Genomic DNA, 25,484 nt, shown 5'->3' with positions numbered 1-25,484 from the left:
GTGGTGGTGGTGGTGGTGCTGATGGTGGTGGTGGTGGTTGTGGTGGTGAGTGGGTTCTTGGAGTAGGCTGCTGCTGGCATTACAATGGGTAGGTTCAGGCTTCCAGGATGGGATAGTGTCTGCCTTGTCCTGAGAACTGAACTCCAAGTTTGAAACCCACTCTCTTTCCTACTTCCCTTATTACCTTGCAAACACCCAGGCACCACATCCAGTCACGTGTGTACTTGTAAGAAAAGAGCAAAATGAAGTATGTCAGCTCACCTTTCCTCTAGCTTCCCTGCTAGAAAGGTTCTGGGTGGGGTGGGGAGTATGACAGAGTGTAAGGTTGAAGGTCAAAGCTGGATTGTGATTAGAGGGTCTCTGTGTTGCTAACAGATAAAGGGATAAGTGTTGAAGGGTAAAAGCCTACATTCTGCTTAGTATCATTGCTAGAAAACAACTGCACAATTGGAAGGCACACATTGGTGGGCTAGGCTGGACTGGGAAAGGTGACTGTTGTCATAGGCATTCAGAATATAGTAGGGCAGCCATGTCTGCCCTTGCTCAATTGACTAATGGTTTTTGTGCCTATGTTTCTCTAAAAGAAATAACCACTGTCTTGGTATTAGTTCACTAGACTTTTAAAATATTTATATAAGGGTCATGTATGCTCTGTGACAGTACAGACTCCAATTCCAGCAAGGCCATTAAAAGCACAGACAAGCTATATAAACCTGAGCAAGATGACTGCGCACAGGATTGGGGTAAAAATTCAAGAGGCACCTATGTGCATGTGTGAGAAAGTTCTTAGAACAGTACCTGGCACATGTTACATGCTGTACAGGAGCCACTGTCACCATTCTCAGATGTGCCCCGTGCTATGCCACACCTGGTCTATTAGACTCTGTGAGGATGCTCCTCTCAGGTTCAAGGTTGAACCATACTTCCCTGTCATAGTGGGCTCATAATAAATGCCTGGTGAAGGAGTAGAGAATGAATGAAAGGATGTACAGACAAGAAAAGCAAGAACAAGGATACATCCTTTCATTAGACATTTAACACAGGCCAGACAGCTTGCTAGGTGGTTTCCACTGTTTATATGTAATCCTCCCTATGAACTCGTGAAATAGACAGTCTAAGTCCCACTTGTTGCTGAGGCAACTTCAACCAGAGGTGATTGATAAGTCTGTTGAGATCACATAGCAAATTAAGATTAGAAGTGGATCTGGCTTCCAAGCCGTTTCTTCTCCTCCACCACCACCTATCTTCCTCACACAATACAGTTACCAGGTTACTGAGCCTGCAGATAGATCCAGGGGTCTATGTTTAGTGCCACATAGCCTACTAAAGATGTCACTTACAGAGTGGAATGTTTGGATAAAACTCTGAGAAACTATAAAAGAATATGCCACCCAACCCCTGGCCTTGTAATGTTTCACAGTCATAGAGAAATAGTCCTTACTGAAGATTATTTCTTCAGTATTATTTTAGCAAAATAATCTTTACAAGTACTCAAAGCCAGGAACTGTGCTATTCATTCTCCTATTTAGGACAACCTTAGAATAGTAGTTATAATCAGTGTGGTATTCTAGGAAACAGTCACTAAAAATGGAAATGGAATTACAAGAGATTTATTGGAGAAAATATCTTTTCTTCTTATGTCAGTTTATTAACACTCAGTCAAAATGATTATAGAGAAAATAATTTATGACTTATTAAAATTGAGGTTTTTGAGGTGCTGAGGACATTACTGAAGTTTTTAGAGTAAAATTCTGGGCTTTAGTCACTCTAACAAGCAAGGTCCCACCACCTATCCTCAGTGTGCCAACTAAGCAGAGGGAAATCAATGTGACCACCCTGGGGAGAAGAACAAAGAGAACCACAGTTCCCTGTGAAGTTCACCTTCAGGATGCTGGTGTGAAGTTTAGCCTTAAATAAGGGGCAAGAATTTCTGGTCCTGGTGTGGTCCAACTCATCATTAACACATCACTTCTCCATCTGCCCTAAAAGCTGTCATCTGTGGAAAACCTCTTCTTCCTCTGAGACCGTGGCTTCAGCCTTTCTATGCACCACCAAAAGGCGCCTGAGTAAATTCTAATCCCTTGGAGTTTATTGTTTCAGTAGTCTGATAGCCCAAGAGAAGTTCACAAGTGGCTCTTTAGAATGTCTTCCTTCATGCCAGGATGATTACAAGGGGGCCTTTACCGTGGTGTATCTGCACTATGTGCTTCCTCTGAGGTAGGAGGAACCAAAATTAGACACATTCACATAAGTACATGTAAGCAACATAGTGCGTTTGTCTCCAGGTCTGCAATCTTAACCTGTCAGGGTACTGGGAGGACTTCCCTCCTCTACCACTACTTTAGCAAGACAGACACATTCCTTTTCTGAAGAATTGGTCAGAAAGCCTAGCATTTTCAACAAACAGTCAGAGTAATTAAGGAAACCATGTACTTAACATTTTCTAAGTGTGTGATATTGTGTGTAGAGCATTTGTCATTCTGGAAAAGAATCATGTGTTCTATTTTGGCCCACATGAAGAAATGTTCAGTGTCTGCATTTATCCCTGTGCTTCAAGGCATAATTATTACTGTCTCCCAGAGACTGGTGATCACTGGGACATTTTAGTTCCTTTGAAAGGATCTGCAGCTTGCTTACTTGGCTTCTGTGTCCCATCTGCTGAGTCAGCAGAGTCCAGGAGCAGAGTCTCATACTGCAGTGATCTCACAGGCAGCAGGTTCTGGAAAGGGACCTCTCAAAGGCCACTAAAGGGAAAAATTAGCTTCCTGTAGCTAGAAGGATGAGTCTGGTTCCAGGGACTATCAGGTCCAGACTGCAGTACCTTATTACTGGATGATCTCAGCAGATGATATGGGGAAAGAAACGCTTTTTTTTTTCTTAAAAAGGTATTTAAAAAAATGCTAATGTAAACACTGATCATGAGATTTCTTTGTTTAGAAGTCCAGTTTTGCTAACGTGCTCTCTGAATCTCCAGCAGGTTAGAGGATATCTTGTGCATCTCAGTAATGTGTCTCAGGTCTTTTTCCAAAGAAAAGCCTGTGGGTTTAATGTTTCATGGAACACTTAAAGGGAAATACGGTTCTGTTCCAATCTTCTCATTTTACAAGTGAGGGGACGGAGGCCAAGAAGAGGTGAGCTGGCTTCCAAAAGGCTAGATGCCTTGGGGAAGGACATGTCTTAATCCAGGGAAACTCCAGATTAGTGGTTCTCAACCTGCGGGTCATGATCCCATTGGGAGGTGCATATCAAATATCCTACCCATCAGATATTTACACTATAATTCATAACTAGCAAAATTATAGTTATGAAATGTAACAATATCATTTTATGGTTGGGGTCACTATGATATGAAGAACTATATTAAAGGGTCACAGCAATAGGGAGGTTGAGAACCAATACTCTAGATGGTAAATAGCAATAGGTTATTAGTTAGTACATATATTAGAGTTTCTGTTGCTATGATAAAACACTATGACCAAAAGCAACTTGGAAAGGAAAGGGTTTATTTTATTTTAAAGCTTGTAGTCCATTACCTAGGGACGTCTGGGCAGAAACTCTGGTCAAAAACTTGGGAGAATGAACTAAAGCTGAAGAACTCTGTTTAATGGATGGTCCCTTGTGGTTTTCTCAGCCTGCTTCTTATAGCACCAACCCAGAGGCAGCACTGCCCACAGAAATGGCTTTTCCACATCCACTATCAATCTAGAAAACTTTTGGAGGCATTTTCTCAATTGAGGTTCTCTCTCCCCACATGACTCTAATTGTGTCAGGTTGACATATACTAGCCAGCACACTGCATATTCTCCACAAGAGAGAACACTGGGCTTCATTGCTAAGGATTTTGCTAGGAGAAGAGACAATAAACTTTTTAGCAAAGGGCCAGATAGTAAATAATTTAGGTTTGTTGAACCAACTGGCATTCTTTCCCAAACTATTCAACTTTGCTTTTGAGTAGCAATGACCAGTGTGCATGTAAACTATGGGAATGACTAGACTCCATTCAAACATTGTAGAAGCAAGAGGCAGGACCAGAGCAGCTGAAAGAAACTGCCACTCTTCTTCTAGTACAAACTTTGTCATCTATTATAGTCCTAAAAGTGGAGATTTCAAACAGTGGCTGGTGTAGCTGACTGATCTCTCAGCAGGGGTAAGTAGGAGGGACTCAACCTGTTCTTCCTTTACACCTGGTTCAGGGCTTTTGTCATGAGCCCTTCAGGGCTATGGGCTTCTACACGATCAAATACCATAGTCTCCTCAGGGTTTGTCTTAGATCCCATCCCAGCATCTCCTCAGCACTTAACTGATCAGAGTGATCACAGATGACTCCCAGATCCAAGGCGAGAGGGCATATTGCTCCATCTCAGCACAGAGAGGACCGAGGAATTGTGGTCATTTAAAAATCTACTCTAGGAAGAAAAAAGTTAACACCCAGTAGAGAGGCAATCAGGAAGATGTTCCCAGGCACTGGCATATGTAAGAGCCCTTGCAGACTCTTTGTTGTGTGGTTAGCCAGATTATGTGTTATGATATAATACATATAATTGACACACACTTAACAAAACCATGGAGTGCCTTTTCCATGGACAACAACACTGCCAGATATTGTTACAGTCTTTGAGGAATAAGAATGGGCAGCATGGAGAGACATGGGGGGAAAACATGTTGAGATTCTCACCTTTGTGTTAGTGCTCCCAATTAGTGGCAAGAACTGATTTTCTTCCTTTAGTGCCTTAAAAAGAGCTTCTGCCAGAGTCCGCCACTATTATTTGGCTTTACTTTATCTCTACAAGATGGCCTAGGTCCTTAAACAACAACAGATATCTAAATGTGGACTCCAGTTTCCAGTTAGTGAGTTGAGCACTTAAGACCTCAGAGACTTTGATAATACAAATAATGCAATTTTGATGTGAAGGTTAGCATTTACTGGCTGCTTGTTATGTAATTAATATCAGAGTTGAGCCATCTACCCAATCTAATTTATAGAAACATATGTATTCTTTCACTATATTTATAGATTTTCATTGTCTTCTTCAGGGTATTAGCATCTTTTCCCTTTCAGAGAAAAGGCCAAGTTCAACTTGTCCCAGGAGCATGGTAATAAGAGTTGCATAATGCTTGGTGAGAAAAGCAGATAGACAATTGGATAATAAATGAAATATAATCCTTTAATCCCTCTTAGTTCCAGGCTGGCTTGTATTACCAAATGCTGACTGGGTGGCTCTTTGAGCTGCTAATGGCTTTTTGTTTGTATAAGATGGCATTGGCCACTTTTTCTATAAGAGGTGAGTTCATCTTCTCAGCAGAGGCTTGCTTGTAAACCTCTAGCATTTTGAGAACCAGAATGGTTCTCTTCTAATCTACTTTCTTTCCCATTGTTAAATGGACTCCAAGTCATTCGACCATGCAGGCAAGTGCTGAGGAGAATTTTCCATGGCCAGCTCCAGCAATATTTAAATTATTGAGAATCTTACAGATTTACTTGTCTACTTGACGTATTCTCTCCGATGCTACATTCATTCATATGAAATACTGGATGCTTGCTGTTTAACTTTTCATAATTTTTTTTAAAAAACAGAGTAATCTGCTCTACATCTTCTCAGCACCAAACAAGGCCTCCCAGGATTGAACTTCATTCTACACAACCAACCTGGGTGTAGTATGGTGGAAATGGTCCCTTCCCCCCAGGGCTATGATAATAGCACATATAATTGATATGAACTTAACAAAACCATGAAGTATCTTTTTCCTTGGACAACAACACTGCCAGATATTGTTACAGTCTTTGAGGAATAAGAATGGGCAGCATGGAGAGACATGGGGGGAAAACATGTTGAGATTCTCACCTTTGTGTCAGTGTTCCCAATTAGTGGCAAGAACTGATTTTTTTCCTTTAGTGCCTTAAAAAGAGCTTCTGCCAGAGTCCGCCACTATTATTTGGCTTTACTTTACCTCTACAAGATGGCCTAGGTCCTTAAACAACAACAGATATCTAAATGTGGACTCTGGTTTCCAGTTAGTGAGTTGAGCACTGAAGACCTCAGAGACTTTGATAATACAAATAATGCAATTTTGATGTGAAGGCTAACATTTACTGGCTGCTTGTTATGTAATTAATATTAGGGTTGAGCCACCCAGCCATGCTAATTTACTGAGTAGCATATGCTAGTCATTCTTAAATGGTGGCACCTTAGAGGCCACTCTGTACTACAATAGTAAAGAAACGGAGGTGTGCGGATCTTTAGCATTGCCTCCTTCCTCTTAGAAATAGGAAAGATGACACACATGATGCTGTATCTACGCACAACAAAGAATGGAAGCAAGGTAAAAGCCATGGAGTTTACATATAGATGATCTCCTGTTTAGCTAAAACTCGGGAGTGAACCATCTTTTTAAGGAGTAAAACTAGGAACTGGAGAGATAGCTTATCAGTTAAGAGCACTAGCTGCTCTTCTGGTGGACCTTGGGTTTGACTCCCAGCACCTACATGGCATCTTATAACCCTGTGTAACTCCAGTTCCAGGGAATCCAATGCGCTCTTCTGACCTCCTTGAGTATCAAGTATTCATGTGGTACACAGACATGCAGGCAAAAACACTTATACGCATGAAGTAAAAAAAAAATAATTTAAAATTAAAGGGAGGTAAAGGTAACAGCATAATTGGTTTCTAAGGTTTTTAAGCTTTGTGTTAAAAATAGTAAGTTACAACATCCTACATAAACAGGGTGGACAGGATGCATGAGTTGTTTGTATTTTGTAGTCATCAAGGAAAACTTACCAGTCATTCTCTGTATGTTCTCCCTCCCAAAAGCATACAAACAAATGACATTTACTTCATTCCTGAACACTGGTAATTGTTTTGTAAAAACTGGAGGGACCATTTCAGTTTGCTCCTTGTCAGGGTTTTAGCACAGAAGGCTCCTGCAGAGGCACTCAATCCACAATGAAACTGCTTAACAAGCTCGGTGGGGAGGTACTAGGGACTTTTTGAAACATCGAAACCCTTCACACTTTCCTATCTCTTTTGAGCCTTGCTCTTCTCCCAGCTCTAAGTATATGTCAGGCCTGTTTCTACCACCTAGGATCCTCAGTGTCTCTGTACTCTGTGCTTGTGTGAATGCTTATCCAGACAACAGGCCTCCTGCCTGTTCCTGCTCGCTTGCTGTTAGTTTTCTTTTTTGTTTTTTATTAGATATTTTCTTTATTTACATTTCATACGATATCTCCTTTCCCAGTTTTCCCTCCGAAAAAAAGAAAAAAATAAATAAAATAAACAAAAACAAAAACAAACCCCTGTTCCCTCCCCCCTCCCCTTGCTCACCACCCCACCCTCTCCCAATGCCTGGCTCTGGCATTCCCCTACACTGGGGCATAGAACCTTCACAGGGCCAAGGGCCTCTCCTCCCAATGATGACTGACTTGGCCATCCTCTGCTATACATATGCTGCTGGAACCATTAGTCCCACCATGTGTAGTCTTTGGTTGGTGGTTTAGTCCCTGGGAGCTCTGAGGGTGCTAGTTAGTTCATATTGTTGTTTGCCCTAAGGGACTGCAAACCCTTCAGCTCCTTGGGTCCTTTTTCTAGCTCCTTCATTGTGGACCCTGTACTCAGTCCAATGGATGGCTGTGAGCCTCTACTTCTGTATTAGTTGGGCACTGTCAGAGCCTCTCAGGAGATAGCTATATCAGGCTCCTGTCAGCCAGCACTTGCTGGCATCCACAATAGTGTCTGGATTTGATGATTGAATATGGGAAGGATTCCCAGGTAGAGCAGTCTCTGGATTGTCCTTCCTTCAGTCTCTGCTCCATAATTAGTCTCTGCAACTCCTTCCATGGATATTTTGGTCCCCCTTTTAAGAAGGAATGAAGTATCCACATTTTGGTCTTCCTTCTTCTTAGGGTTTATGGATTGTACTTTGTGTATTCCGATCTTCTGGGCTAATATCCACTTATCAGAGAGTGCATACCATGTGTGTTCTTTTGTGATTGGGTTACCTCACTCAGGCTGATATTCTCCAGATCCATCCATTTCCCTAAGAATTTCATAAATTCATTGTTTTTAATAGCTGAGTAGTACTCCATTGTGTAGATGTACCACATTTTCTGTATCCATTCCTCTGTTGAGATCCCATCCTCGTCAATCCCGCTGTTAGTTTTTTCTTTAGCAGCCACCTGGGTCCAATGTACCTCAACTGCAGAAAGGGCTCCATCCTAGGATGCCAGAGATGCTCCGCAAGCCAGCTCTCTGGACCATCCCCTGTTCCTTTTCACCATGGGCATCACCACAGGCCTGGATAGCAGAGGGGCAATCTGCTCACTGCAGGGGACTTTTGCCAATTAAATGGCTCTTTTTGTCTCTTTCCATGTGTAGGATCTCCTGCACTGCATGGGAAGCAGCTGATCAGACATGACTTTTACATTCATTCTAAAATGTGGCAAAGCTGGTTTGTAGAACCAGTTTGGTTGCTTCACTTTGAATTTCTCTTTGAGTTTGTATATGTATTTTTAAAATCCCCCTCCTGGTGTCTTCGAGTACATTGTTCTATTCAGCTGTGTTATTTTCTAAACAGAAAAAGAATTGTCAAGACACATAGTCTGTGAAATTCTTCCCAGTTGGAAATAAGTACATATGCCAGGATCATTCAGAAGGTGAAATTTGCCATCTCTATGCTTTTGAAAGCCTGGGAACAGTTTCAAACCACCCTCTACTACCATTTAGCCGTAAAAAAAAAAAAAAAAAGCAGTTTGCAAGAACTGATCAGGCTTAAGCAAACAGCCCTGTGCTGCTGTGTACACATCCTATCCACTGGCAAAGGGAAGCACTTTATTAGAATTCCATGCAATTAACTGTGCTGATTGTGGTTACCATAGTGATGGCGAAGTGGGGAACAGCCAAGTACATATACCTCCCTCTGCACCTTACAGTCTGGTTTTTTTCTCTTGAAATTTTTTCATTTAAATTATCAAAATATTAATTGTATAGATTAATGGGTTCATTGCTATTCATCAATATGCTATGCATTGTGTACATCCACCCACCCTTCTGTAAGCTGGGAACGCCACCACCCTTCCCTGTTCCTAAAATTTCCTATTTGTCTCGATCCCCTAAATCCTTTTATTTCTCATGCCTTCTGTTCCGTCCAGCCCTTCTACAGATTAACTTACTGGTTTCTATATGTGGATGAGAAGGGGTATTTAGCTGCATCTGTGTTTTTTCACTCAACACACCTTCTCTAGTCCATCCCTTCTTTCATGTCTTGAATAGTACTCTATTATGTAATTGTACCCATATATTTATTATAGGGCACCTGGATTGGCTCCATATTTTGGCTCTTAGGAATAGTGCTGTGATGATCTTGGGGGTGCAAGTCCATTTTAGTTATAAATACTCCATCTCAGATCATGTGGTACTTCTACTTTTTATTTTGTGAGGAGTCTCCGTTTCTTTTCCATAGGTCTACAGTACTGTCCAGTCTTACAAGAGTGTGTAAGAGTTCCCACCATTCCTTCTATTTTGGTAATACCCATTCTAACTGGAGTGAGAGGCTCTTACCTGTGGTTATTTTTTTTTTTGTCATGCTTTTTTTGTCATGCATTTTTTGTTAAGAATCAAACCATGCTTAGGAATTGCTAGGCAAGTACTTTAGCACAGAGCTGGGACTCCTGCCTTGTTTTGTTTCTTTATTGACAAGGTCTCATTCCGTAACCTAAGCTGGCCTAGGATTTGCCTGGCTGACCTCAAACCTGTGATTCTTCTGCCTCAGCTTCGTGTGTGCCCTGAACCAACACACTGTGCCCACTCTGGCTTGATTTGCATTTCTCTTATGATTAGTGAAAGGGAGCTCTTATTATGTGCATGTTGGACATTTGTATGTTTCATTTGAAGATGTATCTGTGATGTTCATCCTTTTGAGTTCCTTTTGTGTTCTGGATGCCAGTGTGCCATTTTCCATTTGCAGATATTTTTCTTTCAACTTTGTCTCTTAATCTTGTTTTGTTTTGCTCTTGTCAGTATTTCTTAGTTTGATGTGAACTCATTTGTGTATTTTGACTTTTGTTGCTTGTGTGTTTAGATTACTATCATTCCCACCACACACATACACACACACACACACACACACACACACACACACACACATACACACACCAATGTCTTAAAGTAGTTACCCTGTTTTCATATACTAATTTCATGGTTTCAGGTTTAATTCAGGCTTAACAGTTAGTTATATCTTTGATCCAGTTTGAATTAGATTTCTTGTGTGGTGAGAGAAAGGGGTCCACTTTTAATCTTCTGCATAAGCGTATCCAATTTTGCCAAATATTTATTGAAGAGACTGACTTTTTTCCACTATTAGATTCTTACCTTTGTCAAAAACTATTTGTTTATGTTGGGATATAGCTCAAGGCCAGAACACTTGCCTATTATGTGGGTGGCCTTGAGTTCTAGACATAGCAACACACACACACACACACACACACACACATACACACACACACACACACACAGAGAGAGAGAGAGAGAGAGAGAGAGAGAGAGAGAGAGGAAAATAGTACACATGCATTGTTGAGATCTTTCCTGCCAAGAAAGGGTTTTTAATGCTACAGACCTGCGCAATCAAATGTGTACAGCAGACATGAGCAATGCTAAGATGACCAGAGCCTCACTCATGGTCTCTAAGTCACAGAATGTATGAAACAGTGGAGCTGGGTAGAGCTGAGAGGGGCCCTTCTGTGAGCGCTGCCCACTGCCCTTCTAGGCCTGTTCTTGCAGTCTCTGGTGCTTTGGGGCTGTAATTGATCTTGACCTGCTCAAGTCAGCGCTGAAGCAACACTGTGCCTGTCAGAGCATTGAGGGTGCATCTCGGGACTCATCTTATGATGGCTGAAGTCTCTGTTAACCTGGAGGGGGGGAAGATTTTTGAAGGCAAGAGAGAGAAGCTTCTTCGGTTTACTTGGTGGGAAACAAGATAGACAGTGAGGGTTCCTGGCAACCAAAACTCTAGGTTCTAAGTGTTCTGTGTCTCATGGGCCACAAAGGTCGTCTTTACCTGTCTTATTTTCTTTCCTCTCCATATAGAATTATTTGATTTACTCACCATTTCCCCCTCCTCAAAAGTTAAACCAGTCTCTCTAGACCTCTTTCTAACTACAGAACTTTAAGTCAGAGCTCCAAACATTAACTCTCCTGGTCTTTGTATAGTTCTGAATTAGTCTCAGTGTGACAAGGATTATTATGGATTTGGACTCTTTAAAGCTTGTCTTTCCTTCCATATGATATGTATGACTCTCAAGCACAGGGTGAGGAAGGACTTTTTTGCCACTGACTACCTACAGAGCCTGGAACAAAGTAAATGTTGAGTAAATATTGTATGGATGAGTGAAATGTGCATAGAAAATGCACTGGGAATTCTATAGATCGTAAGGGTCTGGGCCAAGGTTATCTGATATAGCGATGAGGCATGGGACCAGATGCAAGCTGGGAGAACTATAGTAATATTAAGTAAGGGTGCTACAATTTTTATTGAGAGCAATAAAACTTTTTATCTTTTTGTTTGTTTGTTTGTTTATTAAGACAGGGTTTCTCTGTGTAGCCCTGGCTGTCCTGGAACTCATTCTGTAGACCAGGCTGGCTTCGAACTCAGAAATTAGCCTGCTTCTGCCTCCCAAGTGCTGGGATTAAAGGCATATGCCACCACTGCCTGGACTTTTTATCCTTTCATCAGGAACAAATTATAATGGCAGGTTCCAGGATCAATAAAATTGTAGTTCCTAGAATACAATGAAGTTGCAAGTTGTACATAGTGTACCAGATTAGTGTCTAAGACCAATTGTCCTGTCAAGCTTTCATGCTTCCTTGACTACTAAGGTGATGTACAGACATACAGAGAAACACAAAATGGCCAGATCGCTCCACTTCCTGAGGGAGTGCACCCATCTGTCAGGAACTGGAAGACACATTGTGCCTCAGGAGCCGTGGACTTTAACCTGAAAAGCCTATGACACATGCCTGTCAAGGCAGCTAGGTCAGGTCAACTCCATGGTTCCCTGAAATTGGTTAATGCTCTTGGGAGTGGGGCATTCTTCTCTCTAAGTTGACCTGGTTGAGTCTTCTCAAAAGAGTCAGTGTGAACTGAAGTCACTAGCTCTCAATGTCCCATGATAAAGGCCTTCAAATTCCTTCCCAGCTTAGACAAAACTTTTTTTTCAGTAAAGGTTGATACAATGAATATTTAATAGTAGACTGGAAGAACAGCTCAGTGACCGAGTATGTGCTTAACTTCCCTGAGTTCATGGGTTCAACCCTCGGCACCAAAAGTAATCAAATAGTAAACATTGGCGATGAGACAGTTTACACATTGATGACAGCCTCAGGAATCCTTTGTTCTAAGCACTGGGGAGAATGATCCAGCTGGGACCCTGCCAATTCCACGTCTTCCTGTTGCCACTAACCTTTACCCATCAAGATCAATGCTGGTGGCAGTAACTATGTACTTGGCTTAGTACCGGAAGTTCTTACATAGGTAAAATGAGCTCACAAAAACAGTGGGGGTGTGGTGAGGGTGGTGGGAGAGGGAAGGCGCGCCATCACTCTCTACTTGTACGGGGTATGTTAGCGCTTTCCTCTAAAATGGCTTTCTCTTGCCAAGGCGCCAAGGTTTTCTTCCTTTCCCTCCGAAGAGTCTATGTGTTGGTTATATCCTCTTCTCATTCCCAGTCACCCTGCCACAACACAAGAACCGTGCTACTATTTTGAGACACAAAATCTGCTTCTTGTTTATAGGTAAATGCTGAGCAAAGTCCTTACTACTGACATAGACATGGACAACAACTGCCTCTTGTGTGTTTTCTTCCCCAGTTAAAGTCTTATGTTCTTAACCATCTCACAAAATAGTCTCATGGTAGCAGTCATAGCTGTTGTGTGTGCTCTGATGTCAGTCCCAGACTCTCTTTCCTTATTGTTTAATCATGGGGCAGATAAAACCATTTTCATGAGCATTCTGAAATGAACTATGTACTTCTTATTACCTTCAACACAGTTATCAGAATAATACTTATTCCAAGGGCATGGTTACCAATCCTTTTCAGAACTCTATTTTTGGCATCGTCATTAACTTGTTTCTTTTGTATTTTGAAGTTGGTGGAATTCAGCTATATAGGAATAAATAGACAAAATATGAACATATGTGTTTTCATATTAATGTTTTCCTCCTCCAGGTTTTTGTTGTTGTTGTTGTTTCTCAAGACAGGGTTTCTCTGTGTATCCCTGGGTGTCCTGGAACTTACTCTGTAGACCAGGCTGGCCTTGATCCACCTGCTCCCTGAGTGCTGGGATCAAAGGCATGCACTATGACTCCCTGGCTTCATCTTTTTCCCTTTAAATCAGGACAGATCAGAATATTTAATAGTTGCTACTACATATGAGGAATGCTATGTCTGCCTTAAGTGGAGTTTTCAGTAAAACCTACAGTAGAAATATGATGGATTTTCTTATAATCTGCAGGAAATGTTTGATGTTATATTAGATGAGAATCAACTTGAGGATGCCTGTGAACATCTGGGAGAGTACCTGGAGGCATACTGGCGTGCCACCCACACGAGCAGTAGCACCCCTATGACCCCATTACTGGGGAGGAATGTGGGCTCCACAGCTCTCTCACCATATCCCACAGCAATCTCTGGATTACAGGTACTACTTTTTTTTTTCCTTTTAGGCTTATAACTTTCGCAACCTTATTTTCAGGATCCAGTAGAGAATTAATTAAGATGAAGATTCCAGTTGTTGTTAATCTGAAGAAGCAAGAGAGGAGGACGTTGCTTTTTTTTTTTTTTTTTTTTTTTTTTTTTTTTTTTTTTTTTTTTTTTTTTAAACACAGGGAGCCAGAGAGATGGCTCAACAGTTAAAAACACTTTCTGTTCTGGCTGAAGACTCTGGTTTAGTTCCCAGCAACCATGTGAACCATGTGGTGGCTCACAACCATGTGTAACTCCTGTCCAAGGAGATCTGATGCCCATGGGTGCCAGATCTTTATTCTGCTATGAAGGCTAATGGATTTCACTTAGACTTCTGAGGACTCTGAAGTCTCTGCTAGACTTAATAATGAGCTATTTTCACAGTGATAGTAATCAACTTGTTCTCAAGTGCATGGTACCACGGACAGCACTTCAGCCCAGCTAGGCCTCCGGACTGCCTTTAGCTGTTCTTTTTCCTCAGGCTTCTGAACCTACCCTCCTCCTTGTACAGACAGAATGAGGGAGACGATTTGGAAATGATGAAGGTTCCTGAGTTTACAGGGGTATCTAGGGGCCTACCCTGGTCAGTGTAGGGAGTTTGGAGATAAGCACAAAGCATGTCAGAGCTCATCTTTTCTGCTGCTCTGCTGTTACAATCAGAACTAGAAGTTTGGATGCTAGAGGCATGGTGATACAAATTGAGTCCTGCCTTTCTGTAGTAATAATTATTCACCATTTATCAAGCAGCTGGAATGGATCCAAGTCCCAAGCTGAGGAACATACAGTCAAGTGAGCCTCTTGGCACTGTGACTGGTTTTGTTTTAATGGGTTATAATGATAGTCATAATTGAAGATTTCGTAGAGTTAACTCTAAGCTAAATGGCACTCTCTGAAATGTTATTATAACTACATTACTCCACTGCAGACAGCACCTTTGTAAGCAGAGAACCTGCCAAATAAATGAATTTCTTCTGACACTAGAAATGAATATAGGAAACGGACGAAGGTAATGCTCAGCGTGACTGTATGCGCCAGCACTCTCTCTTGCCTTGTTTTCCTTCCGGTATGCCTGTCTAAGAGTAACAGTCTCACTGGATATGGATGACTCTGGATGGAAAGAAAGGAATTGGGTGAATGGCTCAGTAAGCTTTGTAGTACTGGAGGATCTAATGGTGCATTTTGTTTATAACATGTAACCCTACAACTATCCACATACAGTAGCTCTCCCTGATGAGGTCATTTAGTGCCCTTTATCCTGTGGCCTACTTATCCCCGTAACCAAAGGTGTTTGATGGCATGATCTGTGACCCATTAAGTGAGTTTCCTTGTGTGGGAAGCTGATGCACTTTGGAGAAGAAGTACCTGGGCCCTTGGTTGCATCACATTCGTGCTCTATAATCTATGTGACCTATCTAAGTTGATAAACACAAACAGACAGGTGCTCCTTAAGTGAGGGAAAAAAAGTCAGGTAATACATTCTGGGCCATCAATTAATCACCTTAAGATGTTCATTTCAATTAATAATATTAAAGAACTTGGCTTACATTTGAAGACTGAGTTTCATATCTGTGTCAGATACAGAAACAAATGCATTACTTAATGGACAGTTCAGATAGTAATTTCATTCATTTTTTTTCAAAGCTATAAGGAATACTGATCTAGTACAAGATGAAGTTAATATATAGTGAGTGACTTTTGGAGGAGAAATACTTTTTCAGCTTTTTTTTATTAGATATTTTCTTTATTTACATTTCGAATGATATCCCCTTTTCTGGTTTCCCCACCGAAAAAAACCCCTATTCCCTCCCCCCTCTCCCTGCTCATCAACCCACCCTCTCCCACTTCCTCACCCTGGCATTCCCCTATACTTGGGTATAGAACCTTCACAGGACCAAGGGCCTTAAGGAGAAAGGAATCAAATAATAAATCTTATTCTAAATTTTGTTTTCTAATGATAAAATAATCCTCATTTTTTTCTAATGGAGAGAATTATTAAGCCTATCTAAATAGATTAAGTTCTGTTTAAGAGTTTACTTTTAGTTCTTGTGTTTCAGTAGGAAGCACAGTCATTCAATATCATATACTTACATTCCTAAACTATCAGTAATAAAGCATCTATGTATGTTGCATCACAAAGAAGACGACCAGGTATTCTAAGCAGGTCTAAGCAGGTTTGTGAATCAAAATGCTTTATTAGGTCAGACAGCAGCTCGTTGTATAGACCCTGTTATTGCACACACGTTAGCATGTTTAGCTGAATGAAGCTGACCTTATCTAACCAGTGAACCATCTGATACTTTTAGAGTCAGCGAATGAGGCACAGCAACCATTCTACAGAGAATTCTCCAATTGAAAGACGAAGCCTAATGACCTCTGATGAAAATTACCACAATGAGAGGGCCCGCAAGAGTAGGAACCGCTTGTCTTCCAGCTCCCAGCACAGCCGAGATCACTACCCTTTGGTGGAAGAAGATTACCCTGACTCATACCAGGACACTTACAAACCCCATAGGAACCGAGGCTCACCTGGGGGATGCAGCCATGACTCCCGACATAGGCTTTGAGGCTGCCGAAACAGACAAACAAACAAACAAAAATCATCTGTTGACAATTTGCCATAGTACTGCTAAGATAAACCAGTCATCTTAATTTGGCAAGCACGGCACAGTAACTGCTGTGTGGGTGGGCTGCTGTCATTTGATCCTAGGGGCAAGAATTAAATAGAAGTACATTATGCCCTTGAGTCTAGATGGGTATTAGATGCCCAATCATATAGGTATTTTTAAGTGCTACATTTACATGATAACAGTACCTTTTGTTTTCTTCATAGATTTTAGACACATCAATTTGTAATTTAGGGTACTTATCAAGGCACATATAAAATAATTTCCCGTGTAGGAAATTCCAAATGACCAGTTCCAGTTGGAACCAATTTATAAACCAATTCCTGTTGGAATTTGGGTGAATTGACTGGAAAGTCTACTTGAGCATGTTGAAATCAATTGAAAAATCAGAAAAAAAAAATGCCCAATAAGGAAATCAAAATACTAATAGAAACCAAACCCAGCTGTGGTATTTATTTGCTGGAAGCTAAATTTACACTTCGAGTTGGAATGTATAAACATTTTAATAATATGTTAATGTTGCCAGAATGGCTTTTCAAACTTACCAAATATATTGATAGTGCCAAAAATAGATCTCAGAAATCTTAATGCAGAAATTATATGATCGCCTCAGATTTTAATATTTTTATTTTTCCTAATACAGCTGTTGTATTCAAAGTGTTTTTGCCTTCTGTTCAGTCAGTACTGTTAGCCAGTTTGAAGTTGACAAAATCTGGGGGATATTTGAGAGTAGTAAAGAGAAGCCCAAGCATGACCAGTTCCAGGGAATGGAGATCGAGGTTTTGTTTCTTCTGTAGTCAGTCTGCACACAACCACACACATCTGGAGCTCTGGAGTCAGATAGCAGAGATGTGGCCAGACCTTTCTGGATACAATAGTAATTGGCTCTGGATGGGAAGTTGTCCTTCCTGCTGCATGCTGACACCAGCTTAGGAGCTCTGCCAGCTTGGCTGAGGATCTTTCCCGCACTTCAGCCAGTCTCTGTCTTTGAATATAAAGAATGTTTTGGCCCTACATCACACCTCTTTTATTTTTCATGGGCATAATCAAATTAGGTACTGAAAGTTACGTTTTCACAAAATAATTAGGAAAAGTTAAAACACTGAATTAAAATCTTGCGGAAAAAAAAAAAAACCAACAAAACAAACCCTCACAGATTCACTAACAGCAAGGCAGTTTTAATGCATGCCGTTGGAGAGAGTTTGGAGACTGCTCGGTTTCATTGCTAGTGAACAGCCTTTAGATTTCCAATGAGTGTATTTATGGAATTGGTGACCTATGTCCTATATTATTAAAGAAGGCTTTAATCCAAGAAATTATTGAAATTGGCCCTTTAAAACAAATGTCTTTATGAAAGGGCATGCCTCTGCAATGACATATGCATGTGTTTTCTAAAGACCCCATTGGAGCTAGACATAATGTCTCTTTTCTACTAATGCCTTGAAATCAATTTTTAAAACAAGTATAATTAAATTTATGTTAATTTTCTCCAAAAATTTCAAGGCATGGGCCCTCAAAACTATGTACCAGTTCATTAATTTTCCTAATCAAGAGTCTAAGTTTCATATTCTTAATCAGTTATTCATATCTTGATTCCCATCAACCCATTGTCTTGACTATATGTGCAACCCGTTATGAACCTGCTTATCTGATAATGAGGCTGTCTGAAATTTTATAAGTAATCTCAAACATTTGATACATTTAAACACGGGCTCAGTAAAATTGACAAGCTAACATCTGACACTGGCTTGTGAAGCCCGACTGTCATCCAGCGAGGCTTACAGAAGTTTCTGTTAAGACATTTAACAGAGCTGTATTCATTGGGCTCTTTAATAAGCATATAATCTTCCATTACTGAATACTTTGTTAGAACACAGAAGAGCATTTTCCAGCAAACAAACTATATTTATTACATGTATAGCACATATTTGCATGAGAAAGAAAACATTAGCCAAACATTTTCCTGTATGCTTTACTGGTTTCTTGTTTGTGCGCATTAAAGCATTTAATTGCAGAGAGTGCACTTGGGTGTATAAATTTAGAATAGATTGCTGTTCAGCTTTTTCTGCAGTAGCATTAGCAATCTGGTCATTTAACTACTTTAAGATATTTATATTTTATGGCGAGTAGCTGTAACAGCATTTACATATATTTCCTACTTAACAAGGCTACCTTTTCTTTAAACTTTAAAGGGTCACTTGTTTTTCAAGCATCTCCAGCCTTTTTCTCCCCACTTTTGCTCTTCCATGTCATGCTGAAAGACAGAGGCCCATGTAATCTGTGTACAAAACTCATCCATCATTTGCCACCAAAAGCCCATACCTATTTTGCTTTGCAGTTCTGTTTAAAAAGCTAGCAATGTTGGGAAAGGGTAAGATATATATTCTTGATGAATATATTTACTGTTTCACTTTAATTTTGCATATCTTTCATCTTCCTCCTATAAGTTTCTCTCCTTCAAATGAGGCAAAGATAAGATTCCTTCTCTCTTTTGAAAGGCTCAGAGTTGCTTGTATAAATGACTAAAATCCAGATATATACTAAATAAAATGTTTTATTTTTGCCAAGCATACCAAGAGCCTCTAGGAAATACCTAATCCACAAGTACTTTGCTTTAATTCATTTCACTTAAAATGGTAAATGATGACAAGCAGGAGAAATATTTCTATATCATTTGAGGCTGTTTTCACTTATAAAATAGACCATGTTAGAATTCTGTGAGTTTTTATGATATATAATAATACAGACTCATGTAACAATGTGGAAATGTGGTCCTGGAAAAAGAAGAATGCTATTTATGGTCCTTTTGCTTATTTCCAAGACTATAATATGACTACAATATCATAATCAACACTGTTACCTTGTTTATGCTAACACTTAAAACAACCCATCGTGGTATTTACAAATGACTGTGATTCTCTCCCATCTTTATATGGCTTTACGGGGTAGAAGATTGGAATTGTTAGCAATTAGACTCATGGTTTTTCCTAAAGCGTCTCAACTGTGTGACTATACAAATCACTGCATTTCATCCTTGAGGGAAGGAATTTTAAAGTTTGAAATGAATTGAGACAATTATTTGTTCCACTTTGAATAATCTGTGATTTGCTCCAATGCTAATTGCTGTCTGCAAAAAAATGTATTTTTAGAATGTTAATGTCTTTTCATACCTGCATACTTGAACTTGTCTTTTGTGTGGGGGGGCCTTAAATTTCATAGTAGAGAATGGGGGAGTGAAAAGGGAATGAAGACAAAGAAGCTGTGGTAAACGATAGTGCACACTCTTCAACTTTCAATGAACATATCCCAAAATGTTGAGGCACAGTATGTCCGTGAAGAATGTTTCTAGGTAACCTTGATTTGCAAGCTAGTATATTTTCTTATATAATTTTATTTTGGTATTTGCTAAAAAAAAAAGAAAAAAAGAAAAAGAAAAAAAAGAAAAAAGAACACAATACCACCATACAAATTGCCCTCTATAATGATATGTAAACTACCTCTTTTCTAGAGAAAACAGTCGTGTTTGGAGGGAAAAGTCCTGGTGATAGTGCCCATTCTGCTGGCCGTGCTGTAGGGTTTGAAGTGTTCACACACGCCTGCCCATTAGAGCTCACACTGTTTTCAAACACTCCCAGCATGCTCTCGTTTCCTTCATGTCAGCAAGGTTTTCTTGAAATTGATCCACGGCCTATCATGATGTGAGTTTAACAAGAAGCCGTCCTAGGCAACAAAGCAAACTGAAAGGAACTACCTCTGTGCCAAGTGTAGCCTCTAGCTCAGGTCTAAGGAAGAGAAACCCAGAGACTAGATGTTTAGAGGCAGAGTTGGTTGGCCCTTGACTTCTAGGGGTACTAAGGGCGTGCTGTGGCCACTTACTGGGTAAGGATCTGCCTTGTCTGGAACTCCCATGTAATTGGAATAAACCTCATCTCAGCATTTCAAATAAATGATGACATAACCTCTACTCCTTCATATTTGCCTTTGTCTCTCATGACAGTGTTACATTTTTAATTATAGAAAACTAATCCTTGAATGACTGTATGAGTAAAACCTACAGGAAATCATGTAATCAAATTTTTATCAGTTCCTCACATCTTTAAATATTCTCAACACTGTAACTGTTAATGAAGTTACTTACTCCAGCTGTGTCTACGTGGCAAACAACAGTCCTTTCCTTTTAAATGATAAGGATGATAGAATCAGACAACTTAAGAGTTGTTGGACGGACATTAAGAATAACTTCTTGTTGAGTTAAGCAATCCAGTTTATCAAAATCATAAAACTGGCTTATATGGGCAGACAGCTACCACATTCAGAAATTACTCTTTAAGGTTTCTTCTTTTGTTAAAAAGGACCTTTCTTCAATGAAATAATCCTCTGATAGCAATGTCTTTACTTGTGGATAACTTAACACAAAATGCTGCATGTAATGAAGGTGTATTATGAGAAGATTAGGAAGTATCTCATCAGATAATCTCAATTAAGGGCTGTACTCCTACTTGCCATAAATACATATAAATAAGAGGGAATAGTCCTAAGACTTGGGGAGTCATAACTTTTCATGAAACTTTCTTTTTGATGGATGTAAAATAGTCACAGAAAGATGGAAGAAAATGTTACCAATGAATTTATAATAGTTTAGGGAATTCACTGACTCTTCCTCATTTGACAGTTATGAAGAGTTAAAATGAGAATGGAGAAGATTAGCAGATCTTTAGCTTTTCAAGAGTCTTGGGTTATAGTTTAAACATGAACCCTCCCAACAAACAGCTCGATCTGTATTTGTGCAGGGGTCTTTCTTGCCCTGCTTGCATGCTACTTCATACACTTCATGGAAATCAGTGTGAATTCCATACACACAGGGCATCACAGATGCAGGGAAATCGGCGTGAATTCTGTTCGCACGGGGGTGTCCCACATGTGGGGGTCATTAATGCTATATTGTTGCATACTATTTTTCATATGCCTTACAGTATTTTCTGGGACGTTATTAAAATGAAAGCGTTTTATTGCCAAAATAAATCTATGTTGTTATTTCTGCATTAGCAGTAGGAAAATAATGTAGCAAAAATATATATTGTACAGTACAAAATTATAATATATATATATTTTGCCAATAAATGAAAATAGATTGAGGAGAAAGAAGCACATTTGTTATAGCACAAACTTACCACAAAACCCACTGTTAAATTTGGCAGTCCTGTTTTTTAGACTTATGTATATTTGGTTCTCTGTCTTACCAGATTTATTTCATCTTTCATATTTGTAATTCTGCTGCTTGATATTTTCCAGCAATTTATTTCATAGCCTTGCAATCTGTGAGTGTAATTTACTTATTTTATTCCCTTACATAAAACATATGAACCTTATTTTGTGTTACAACTCATACTATATTATTCCACTTTCTGCCCCTGTTTCTTCTCCTTTGGTAACAGATGGCACAGTAGGTGAGCTCACAGGTGAGCAGGATGGCAGGTGAGCTCACAGGGCTCCTCTGGGCTTTGGATGTTTGACAGTTTATGTTTTTCCCAGCCTCAAGTTAGAGATCAGTAAAATGTCCCCATGGAAAAATTAAGTAGGGACTATTTGTTTTGTTTTGTTTTGTAGTTGATACTATTTGAAGCATAAATTAAAGCCATTAGCTGTATTATTAAGAGGTGGGAGGGATTAAAAAGTGTTATTAATAGGAAACATACTAAAAATAACTATGGCAAAATGATAAAAAGATACCCCCTATTCTGAGGGCTGTTGATATCCCAGGCTATTCCTATGTCTCTACTGATATGGTGGGGGAAATGCTTTTGTCAAATAACTTTCATTTTCCTTTGGTTATTTATTTTAATAATTTGTCCCTTTCATTTTTGTTACATAGATATGCGTAGCGTTCTACAAGGCATGCTGGGGAAAATACACTATGCAAATGTATACCGTGCTGCATGCTTTGTTCTCCCACTGCTTTAGTGGCTTTAAAGAAAAAGACTGTGGTGTTATTTTTGTGAACAAAGACATTTAACAACAAAAAAAATGCAGAGTGCATGCATACAGTATCCTAATTTCTATAGGTTGTTTTATGGAATTTAAATGTGAACAAAAAACTGCATTAATTTTTTTCTTTTATATAATAAATGAAAAAAAACCACTGAAACTAGCATTCTACCTTTCATTTATATTCTGGAAATATACAGAGATTTCCAAATGCCATAAATCATAAGCAATATTCCTACAGCTTTTAATGGAAAATAAATTTATATATTTACTCTTTAAAGAAAAAAAAGATTCAATGAAGTGACTGTTTTCTGATTATTCTGCTAGATTCTATGAGTGACCACAAAAGAATGTTTTATTAGGAAAGAATGTATAAGTTGCACACACATGCAGGAAATGGATTATACCAAAATAAATGGGTGAAATAAGGCTGAATATAGAAAATAAACTAGATAAATCTTAATGTTTTCAAGACACGCTTAAATGGTGAATGTAGCAGTTGCCAAAACTTCCCAGAATGACAGGTCTGGAGTTATATGATTGGTATTTAGACTATGACTGGGCCTGTCACACACACCCCAAAGTTGGTGCCTATGTTTTGTAACAGGATTGGAACTGGACTTTTCTCTCACTGTGGTACACAAGAAGTTCAAGGGAAATATGTAAGATATCTGTGGAATTAGAATTATATGGCGATGTATTATAGCCACAGACTTTATCACGTTGAATTTATTTGAGCTCCCTGAAAAGGCAGGCAGAGTATAAATGAATAGAACCAACTACAATTAAGAAAACCACAAGCTCATTGTCACTTTTCTCCTCTGGAGTGATTTTTTTTTTTTTAAATACATGCATCAGATACTCTCCAGCCAAGTAGTAACCTGAATGAAGCATGCAAAGTGCTGAGTAAACATAAGGTGTTGGCTGTATGAATAATTTTGTTATTGGAGGGGGTCTTACCTAAGACCACCCCAACAATCAACCAGCAATCTGAAACTCCCCGTGAGGAAAACAAAGGTTCCTTGCTGTTGCATTAACAAGGTACATACCTGAAGCTTAGCACAATTGAATTGGACTGTAGAAAGAAATTTCTTGTCTTTTCCTATAGTATACAAGGTCAGCACAGTAATTTAACTGTGGACTCTAACCACTGCCTTCCAGCAATAACTGCAAGTTATTCGATGTCACTGTGTTCAGATCTGCTGTCATATCTTCTTTGCATGACCAAAAAGTTTCTAGTAGATTTAGAATATTGCCAATTATTAGTGATGTCTACTTCTTGTATTCCTTTGTAGAACATCAAATTGTTTCAACAGGCGGTTGTTTTCTTGGTCAAAGTTTGTCCTTAGGCTCCTTTAAGACTGGTCTCAGTTGGGGCTTATTCTTGGGCATAGCTCCTTTTTAACATCTAGGCATCTACTGATGCCTTATGTGTGTTTTTACTGACTGAAAGGACCATTTTATAGTAGTGACTCCTGATCCTTTGAAGCAATTCTCAGGGGATTCTTTTGCAATGATCCTGGTATGATTTTTCCTCTAGAGACTATTACTAGCCAACACCCTAGGGTTTCACCCTGTATGAGTCATATGGAGTTAAAGACTCTGCCTCCCTGACTCTGGAAACACAGAGCTGTGTCTTCATGATAAGAGACTGTCCTGTTATTTGGCTGTCCACTCCCCCTGGAGTTAGCCGGGGACTGGTTTTGCTAAGCAGGCAATGGTAAAGCTCACTGTTTCTCTTTAGTTCCACAGGCTGTTTTCCAGTATCTGGAAACAGTTGTTTCTTGTGTTGTATCCATTATTCTCCTTCTTAACAGTAGACTGGTAACTTGCATGCTTTACTTTCTCCTGCCTTGAAGCAGAAGTCTTTCATGGCCTTTTGCTTGTGACTTTAAAAAAATTGATAAAATATATCGATAGGTCTCAGAAGGAAAAACAAAAAGTTTGATATCCCTCATTAGAGATTCCCAGTTATATCTATAGCTAACAATTTTGTATTTTATTTATTAAAGTCAGCCAAGATTCTACCAGTCAAGTCCATCCCCCTTTTCTGTGAGGGACACTTGGAAAATAGTATAAGAGACCATTTCCTTAATAGAGTTCTAAAACATAAGAGTTCTAACTTCACAAGTAAATATGGTGCTGGCATACAATAATAAGTTGCCAAAGACATGTGGGAATTTGTAAAATGATTCAAGAGTTGCTAAAGCTCTGCCTACACTGGATGAGAGTGGAATCACTAAAGAGCTCATGTAAGTTGGTTATGCAAACATTGATTTTCTAAACAGCCTACATGCTATTAAGTAGATCCAGACTAGTCTAATGACTTTATTCTCCTTTATGTATGCTTCCTCTAAGACTGGCATTTGAACACAAGCTCCCAAAGAAGATGAACTCTCTTTCCTACACGTTGAGATAAGACAGTATATGGTTAGGAGTCAGGCAGAGTCTAATGCTTCATTTCAGGCGGCTGTTGAGGTGATATCGCGAACAGTTCAAGGGGCCTTTCACAAGTCTCACACATTTTTCCGTCTCTGCCTTTTTCTCCCCCTTTAGCAAACTGAAGTTAAAGAGAATAGAAAGAGATGATACGGACTCTACTCTTTTAGTTTGTTTATTTTTGTGGAAGAAGTAGACAACCCCAGTTCCTCTTTGAGTCAAAACTATCAGGAATCAATCCGATGCTTCTATATCAGGAATATTGTGATCTAAAGATCTGCCTTGCTTAGCTAAAGGGAACTAAAAGTAAACAAAACCAAAACACAGGCAAGACCTCTTCGGGTCAAGTTTGCCAGCGATTACTGATATTTTACTTTTCAACCACTTATCCTTCGGGGGAGTGGGGAGGTGCACGGGGGCACAGGGCTGGACATCTGCATACCCAGAGACACAACTGTTCAAACTTTAGGCAAGAAGAATAAAGAGCACAGACAGCATTTGGCCATCTATTTAACAGGAAGGTGACTCCTGAATGAAAGAAAAAGACATTTGGACCCTATCGTGAAGACCAATGAGTTTCTAGTCTACAGTGTTTTTGGACTCAGCTCAGACAGCTTTTGTGACCACTTAAGATATTTAAGGAAAACTGTTTTAGCCAAGAGTGGCCTGAAAGCAGAGGGAGACTGGAGAGGGAAGAGCGCTGAGAA

General features: G+C 39.6%; 1 protein-coding gene across 7 annotated transcripts in view; it reads left to right on the top strand.

Moving 5' to 3' along the window:
- Window positions 1–22,498, top strand: part of Cacnb4 (calcium voltage-gated channel auxiliary subunit beta 4) — a 267,899-nt gene extending 245,401 nt beyond the window's left edge. For all 7 annotated transcript variants that reach the window (XM_031370256.1, XM_031370257.1, XM_031370255.1 and 4 more), the window contains 2 exons: window positions 13,500–13,685; window positions 16,033–22,498. In XM_031370256.1, the coding sequence (XP_031226116.1) occupies window positions 13,500–13,685; window positions 16,033–16,293 (447 nt within the window). In that variant the 3' untranslated portion in view covers window positions 16,294–22,498. The remainder of the gene's footprint in view (window positions 1–13,499; window positions 13,686–16,032) is intronic.
- The last annotated feature ends 2,986 nt before the right edge of the window (window positions 22,499–25,484 follow it).

The sequence above is a fragment of the Mastomys coucha genome, unplaced genomic scaffold, assembly GCF_008632895.1.
Source record: "Mastomys coucha isolate ucsf_1 unplaced genomic scaffold, UCSF_Mcou_1 pScaffold15, whole genome shotgun sequence".
Classification (NCBI taxonomy): domain Eukaryota; kingdom Metazoa; phylum Chordata; class Mammalia; order Rodentia; family Muridae; genus Mastomys; species Mastomys coucha.
The sequence above is the reverse complement of the archived record's forward strand: the minus strand, read 5'-3'. Positions and strand labels throughout refer to the sequence as shown.